Source organism: Entamoeba invadens, assembly GCF_000330505.1.
Source record: "Entamoeba invadens IP1 unplaced genomic scaffold scaff_1105074725591, whole genome shotgun sequence".
Taxonomy (NCBI): Eukaryota; Evosea; order Mastigamoebida; family Endamoebidae; genus Entamoeba; species Entamoeba invadens.
This window is the reverse complement of record NW_004191750.1, coordinates 236,749-244,680: the sequence shown is the minus strand read 5'-3', so window position 1 is coordinate 244,680 and position 7,932 is coordinate 236,749. Positions and strand designations below refer to the sequence as shown.

At 30.5% G+C, this 7,932-nt stretch overlaps 2 protein-coding genes across 2 annotated transcripts; both read right to left on the bottom strand.

Annotated features, from left to right (window-relative positions):
* Window positions 1–316: 316 nt before the first annotated feature.
* EIN_169600 (hypothetical protein) lies at window positions 317–1,009 on the bottom strand (the record flags this gene model as incomplete). Its single annotated transcript, XM_004183813.1, has 1 exon — window positions 317–1,009. One exon carries the CDS (start codon window positions 1,007–1,009, stop codon window positions 317–319), a length of 693 nt encoding a protein of 230 aa, XP_004183861.1.
* A 3,020-nt stretch (window positions 1,010–4,029) lies between these two features.
* EIN_169590 (hypothetical protein) lies at window positions 4,030–7,655 on the bottom strand (the record flags this gene model as incomplete). The annotated part of the gene is made up of 2 exons (XM_004183812.1): window positions 4,030–4,203; window positions 4,251–7,655. The coding sequence occupies 2 exons, from the start codon at window positions 7,653–7,655 to the stop codon at window positions 4,030–4,032; spliced, it is 3,579 nt and encodes a 1,192-aa protein (XP_004183860.1).
* Between the last annotated feature and the right edge of the window lie 277 nt (window positions 7,656–7,932).

Sequence of the window (7,932 nt, the reverse complement as noted above, 5' to 3'; positions counted from 1 at the left end):
ACAACAATTGAACCATTATTCCATTTTTTATAATAGAAAGATTTTATTAAACTATTTGTTTATTTAAAAAATATCATAGTGAAATTGTTTCAAAAAAAATAATATTTACAAATAAATAAATACAAAATCTTACTTGATTAGTAAAAAAAATGTTTTATTCGTTTTTATATAAAAAACAACTTTTATTACAATAAAAATTTTAATAACAGTTTGTTTTTTTATTCTAATAAAATAAGATTTCAAAAAATAGCCAATAACATTTAATAAATATTGAACTGTTTTTACCTAAAAAACATAAGAAGAGCCTTTCTTGACATTAAACCATGATTTCTGCAATTTTACCTTCTTTTCTCTGTACACTGAATTCCTTGGATCCCATGCCAATTGCAGAAAGAGTTCTAGATATCAAAGTGCCTCTTCTATCAACCTCTTTTTGTCCAAAGAGATATTTCCCATTTTTCCAAACATCAGTCACATACTCCGTCTTTTTCGTCCCAACTTTTCCGACTGTCATTCGAGTTCCAAAGAAATACCCCTTTTCCCTCAATATATCGACTAATAAATGGATAACTTCTGTTTTCTTGTTTGTTTCAAACCTCCTCTGAGCAGTTTTGGCTTGGATTCCATCTTTTATATCATCCTTCAGTATTTTCTCACATCTCTTTTTGACAAACTCCTCCACGTTGAGGCACTCTCCATTTTCAAAAGTGAGTGAAGACAGCCTCACAAATTGTGGAGAGACTGTACTTTTCTTTGCTGGCTGTTTGAAAGTGAACGAGCAAAAATCGTTCAGTAGACCTATGCATATACACTCTTGAGAAGCTTGAACTGTCCGTATATCCATCTTATAATTATCTTTCATGAACTGGTAAGGTATTGAACCACAATTTGGTTCAAATGAAGTTTCTGTGAAATAAGGTGGATAGACTATGTACATTTCCTTATCATAAAGACCTCTAACGAGGATTGGATCATGGGAACATTGATACAAGACTGAAGGTTCCGACATAACGATAATAATCAGATCATCCATACGTTTAAATCTGGTTGATGAAAAATTCTCAAAACAGAAAGAAGGATATTGGGCTTTAATAAAATGGGCAATGTTTTTGAACAAAATCTGGGGAATAATTAGGTATGTTCTTGAGAAGAGCTTTGTTATCGAATTAATTCTTTGGGTTTTCAATAGAAAACCAACACTTCATATTTTGAAGCCTATTTAGTTTGGTTTTGGTTTGGTTATGGTTTTGGCTCGAACGGAGTGGCAATTTAGGTTCATAATTATAGAAGGAAATATGAGTGATTATGCCGTGACAATAAAATGTGAAAAACGTAAAGCAAATTAATAGTACATTTATAATTTATTTTAGTTGTTTCGGATTGTTTTGTCTATAAACGGTTATTTATTCAAATGTTTTACAAGTGACAAATTTGTAAATTATTAGCAATAATAATTTTGAGTTGGTTATATTAATGTATTTCAGTCTTGTTCAAATGAACAAACTTCCAAATTTTTGATAAATATAAAGGATTTTATACCCAAACACATTGGATTGCTATTGTTATTATATATAAAATAAGTAAAATCATAAAACAATAATACAATAATGCCATTTTATTAGAATATTCTGAAAAATGTTTTTTATTGTTTTGTGTTTTTACTCAATAATTATAATACTATAATTAATAGTAAAAACCTTATATATATTGGGATGGAATTTAAAATATAATTGAAAATGGAATTCCAACACCTCATACTAATAAACAAATTGTTTCGAGTTTTATGAAGATGTGAAGAATTAAAATTAAAGTCAAAGTATGTATCTAAATCCAATTTTATTAACGATATTATAAAAAAATAGTTTAGTTCACAACAAATGATATTTTTCACTTACTGCCAAAGATAGAAGGTATTTAGAACATTCCTTTTGTCTATATATATAGAAAACTGTTGTAACATTTTGATTTTAGATCAAAAAATAGAAGTAAAGTATAAGCCAAATCCAATCTTTTGTCATTTTGAAAACTTCGACTAAAAAGGGTGTTTTTACTATAGAAGGTTTCAATCAAAAAAGGAAGGCACTTTTCATCAATAAAAATCTACAAGAAAAGTTATTATTAACTACAACTCAATCATTTTTCTTTGACCATTTTTATGATAAACATGGTTAATTGTCAGAACAACTGGGGTTATAATATTACAATTTTAGAACGATTATTTTGATCATCGCAAAGAAAAAAATAAAACATAAAAATTTAAAAACAAAATGACAAAAATATTAAAAATAATTCCAAATTCATTAATTAAATTTCAGTAATAATTGCTTTATATTCAATTTAAAATGCTTGTCATGTTAATAACATGTTAATTTCAATATCAAGTGTTACAAAATGAAAAAAATACACCACCAATTATTTATTGTGTGTTTACGAATAACTTTTACATATCAATGATTTTCATTAGAATTATTGTACCATAGTTTACCCAATGAATTTTAGTTTTGATTATTTAAATGTTTTTGATCAAATACTCCAAACAAGTCTTTCTTTCTGAAATTTTATTCCTCATTGTTAGATGTAAGAATTACTAAAATATTGGTTTAAATTTATTTTAAACGCTTTTGTCGCATCTTTATCTTTCTATTGCTTCTTTTTTAAGTGAATTGTTTTATTTTCAATGACTTCTGTATAAATTGGTGGTGATTTACATATTAAATAACAGTACACTCCTTCTAATAATAATTATTTCGAAATTTATATCAAAATTTTATTTTATTTCAATTTCTGAAAAAAATATAAAAAAATGTTTTTGTTTTTGTTATTTTTATACCGAAAAAATATGTATTAAAATATAATGATATCAGTATTAATTTTTTAATATAAGAAAAGTCTGTATGATACTTCAAAGAAATGAATAAAACCATTTCAAATATACTTTACAATATATAATAACTATAATAAAGAAATATAACTTTATTTAATTTGTAATACAACAACTATAATTTAAGAGAAGTATGTAAAGTATAATTTTAATTAAGAAGTTATCAAAATAAACGTTATTATTGTGTGTAATCTCTTTTATTTATTATCACATATTTTAAACAGGGTTATTTAAATTTTTATACAATCAACACGTTTCGAGTAATTATAACATACTTATTTATGACTATTATTATTATTTCTTATCAAAGGTAATTAAAATAATATACATAATAAATTGCTCACATTGTGCATAATGATCAAACAAATGACTTATTAGATATATACTTATACGTTAGGCTTCGCGCCTGAGAATTATATTATCAATAATTTGTATCGAAAAACGCCAATAAAATGGTTTAATTTATGTATAAAAGATGCGAAGTCTTTTTTACATGTTGAAATAGTAATACCTTAAATAAATTACTTATAAAAAACAATTTTGGTAATAACTATGTATTATTTTAAATACTTTGAAATAAGATACATTTCATCTCAAATATCTGAATATCAAAATAAGTACTCAAATGGATTGAGAATATAAACAATCAATGTTCTTTTTTAGATACAAAAATTGTTATCATCTATATATATTTCTTAAGAAAAACAAGTTTTTTAAACAAATAACCCCATTTTATTTTACTTATATTATTTTATGGCAAATCAAAAAATAGGTTTAAATAATCAATTACTAATCGATATACCATATAATAAAAATGTATTTCATTTTTTTAGATTTAAATAAAACAACAAAATTTATCATCACAAAATATTCATCAAACAATTTTTTTTTAAATTAAATTTTTAAATAATATTACTTTATTGTAAATAATAACATAATAAATAATAGTTAATTGTTATTTTGTTTAAAATTTAATTTGTTTTTAGTAAAAACAATTAAACACAAACTTTAAATCAAGAAAAAATCAAAAAAAATAATATATATTAGTTATAGATTGTTTAATAACTTAAAAATAGTTCTTGTATCGCAACATTTTATCAAATTATATCAAATTTATGCGATAAAACCTAAAAATATTGCATTTAAAATCAAGGAGTTACATCTGAGCTATCCGACAATATATCCTCGATATTAGAAAGTGGTGTATCAGAAAGACTTGATTGAAATGGAAGAGTGTTTTCCTCGACCTCTTTTTTCGGTACTTGCGCATTCCTTCCTCTTCTGCATTGATTTGTAATTGCTTTCAAATAAACAAGGTGCATCTACGGAGTTAAACTTAAATCGTTAAATGTGTTTTAAAAAGACAAACCATATCGAATCCATAATCCTTCAATGTGAAAAATGTGTTCCCTTCATCTATTTCTTGTTGAATAATATGTTGGAGGTCTACATACAACCCTAATACCTTTTTGTTGACATAAAAAGGGACTTTCCCACTCGCAAGCGTTTGTGCCAGTTCCGCTGCATTGAAATTTCCAAGCCACGCCTTCGTCTTATTGTCTTCCTTCAAAGTCTTTTCCAAATACGACTCGACCGTAGTAAGAAGTTTCGAGAAGTTCTCGACCTTTCTTGCCGGACCGTTTGCCATTTTGAAGATATCGACAAACGACTCAATAGTAGTTTCAGACAGCTTTCCATATCCCAGTTTTGATTTCGCCATTTTGTTGCTATTACAAATGGTCATCATCCGTTTGTCCGAAAATTGGTCCTTAATTTCTGCAATCCCCTTTAAAGCGTAAATCCAGCCATCGTCCTCATTAAAATCCAAGTGTTCTAATATCAAATTACATATTTTAGCTGAGACACTTTCATCATTGAAACACAACTTATGAAGTAATCCCACCAGAAGACTCATATCTGCACTCATCTTAATTATAAATCCCATCTTTCTTATTAAAAGAAGTTTAATTTCTTCGTCGAAAACAATTGCTTTGAGCTTCTCCAAATCGTCGACTTGTGTCACAGCAGTGTCTTCTTTTTGCACGGTGTAACTCACGCGTATCAACAATCGGACTATTGCAGTGACATTCACAGCTCCTCTGTAAATATCTTCTCCTTTATCGGGCAACACCCCGAGCATGAAATGAACAAATTTGGTCTTAAAGAAGAATGTGTGGAATTGTTCTGTCGCCTCCATCAATTTACAGATGACGATATTAAATTGAGAGTCATACGAATTCTCCACTTCCTTCTCACTTACACACTGAATGGCTGTTAGAAATTTACAGAATGCCAACGTCTCGAGTTGTGATGGCTCACTTCCAAGAGAAACCATCAGTCTCATGATGAGAGAGGTGAAGAGACAGTTGTTGTTTGAGTAGACATAATACTTGATGTGGTCCATCTCATTGAACGCAATACACGCTGTTGAAAGTAGTGACGCTTTCCCAAATATTTGCAAATAGGTGTATACCGCCTCTTTGAGTGCAACACTTTTAAATGGTTTTTGTAGGTTCTTCCAGTCGTGGAAGAACAACATCGAGTTGATCACAAGACCTCGAATATTAACAGTTTGGAGTTTTTTTATCGACAACACTGCTTTCTCCGAGTTATTCCACGAGAGTTTTGGAGTTAAAGTCCACGTACATAGTTGGAGGAAGATAGGGAAGACGATTGTGTTGTAATCATTGTTGTACCAATCACTATACCCAAACGCCTTATAAGCTTGGTCAAAGGAGTTTGTCACTATTTTCGTGACTTCTTGGAAATTCTCTGATGCGACTGTCTTTTCGTAAATAAGAAATTTTGGTCTTAAAACGTCTGAGGTTTCCGCGTGTGTGATGTTAAGTAAATAAAGACTAATGGTGCCATAAGATACAACACAATTCCCATTGCGCATTTTAACATTGTAATTCCCGTCTTTTAAACGTCGCAGAATGACATAGTCTTCATTCTCTTCACGCCCTCTATAAAAGACTGAAGAGACCAAAACGTGTTTTCCAATTGTCAACCGAATTGGACGTTGCTCAAAAGTCTCCAAATAGCTTTGTTTTTCAATTTGAATAATTTCAATCGGCTTGTTCAATTCAGTTTGCTCCTCTATTTGGTTAAGAGGAATTTCAACGCATCCAATTTCGTCACTGGAAATCTTTTGAAGATATAACTGCAGACAGTCATTCATAGAATACGTCGTTGTGATGTTCTTCAATTTGACGACTTGGTTAAAGCCGTATATGAAAGTCGCTATGTCTGCATCGTACGACAAATCCGAGTCCCCATTTAACACAATTTGTTGGATCTTTTCAACTTCAAATAACGCGTTAAGGACAGTCGCCTCTAGTTGACTCATGTAACTCACAAACTTCCGTTTAGATGAGAGCCCGTAAGAGACTTTACATTTCTGGATATCACGAAGTCGGTCAAAGACCATTTTTTCTTTGAAATTTGTTGCTTTTTGTAATAACATGATAAACATTTTCATCACCTTTTCTCGGCTTTTGGGACACATAGTTCCATAGAGTCCATTCTTTGGTGCGTCATACTCGTTCTCGACTTTCGGAAGTAAGAAGTTCAGAAGAACTTCGCAGTATTTGTCGTTCTCGTCAAACTCTCCGTGGTTGTTGATGATGCAGCAATACAGTAAATAGACTGTAGCATAGAGGTCGGATGATTCGTAGCCCAATGGATACATTCCCGTCGATATTACTGTTTGTATTAGTTGATTCACAATACGAGTTGAGTTGATTGGTTCGGAAGCTTTAATGAGGTACCCGCTAAGTATTTTATTGGCAAGAGAATAGGAGTTGGGGTTGATATTAGCTGTCGGTAAAAACTTTGTGACTAACTTGAAGAGACACAGAGTCGACAAATTGGTATCAACAATTTCCATCATTTGGTCAAATTTCATCGCAGACAAAATTTGTAACAAATCTTGAAATGTTGCGATAAAAATTTTTACTACACAAATCGCCAGAGTTGCTCTTTCTGGCGACATGTCCCCCAAATTTGCGATAACAATTTGTGTGAAATTATCTGCGACGTCGTGGTCAATACCACACATCCCAACATAAAATACAACCGCCAATAAGACTTGGAAGAAAAGGTTGGCCTCAACACTTTCTTTCTTACCATTCAACGAAAGCGAAATTTCTAAAAGTTTGATTCCAAGCTTCTTTTCGCGACAAATCTCTGCCATTGAACTTCGCGTGTCTTTGCACCACAATGCGACAAAAATTGCATAAGCCGTTTGTGGGGTGAGTTCATTTGTAAAGAGCAGTAAATCACTTTTTTGTTTGCAATTGACAACACAAGAGGATATCGCGAGGAGTGCAATGTCGTCTGTACGCTCCTTTGTATACTTTAAAAGCAAAGCGATTATTTCCGTTGAGAAATTTGTTGTTGTTGGAAGTATCGCAAGAGGGTTGTTCTCGTCCCACTGTTGTTGGCCAAAGCACTTCTTTCGTTTCAACGACTCGATTATTTGCGTTTCATTTGTGTTTGATATCATCTCGTTGTGGTTATACACTTTACTCACAGAGACTTTAGCCTCTCTACTGATTTTCTCTGCCGTGTCTTTATCATATTTACACGAATGAAGAGGAAATTCCTTTCTTTTACTTACACGACTGAAAGGCAGATTTGTTAGTGTTGGTGTATATGGGTACATCTCTCCTTCCTTATATGGATAATACAATACATTCACTGGAATGTTTTTTCCTTGTCCGAGTAATGTTATCTCTCTCAGAAATTTGTCCGACTCTGCTGTCGTTGTCATTTGTATTATGAGTTCCAATTCTTAATTTGAGGTTTGTTCATCTTTATTTTTAAAAGAAGCAATGTATTTCCCGATTTTGTGCGCATTTTCATTTTCTGTTGTGTTTTTGAGGTCTTCAAAATTTGAAGTTTGACTCAATAACCAATCACAATGGATTAGTTCTAATAACAAATTTCAATCTATTTTTTTGTTATTAAGTATTACAGTTAAAATACTAGAGTTAAAATTAATAATTGTTTATAATTTATTTAACTATAAAACTTATTATTAGTATTAG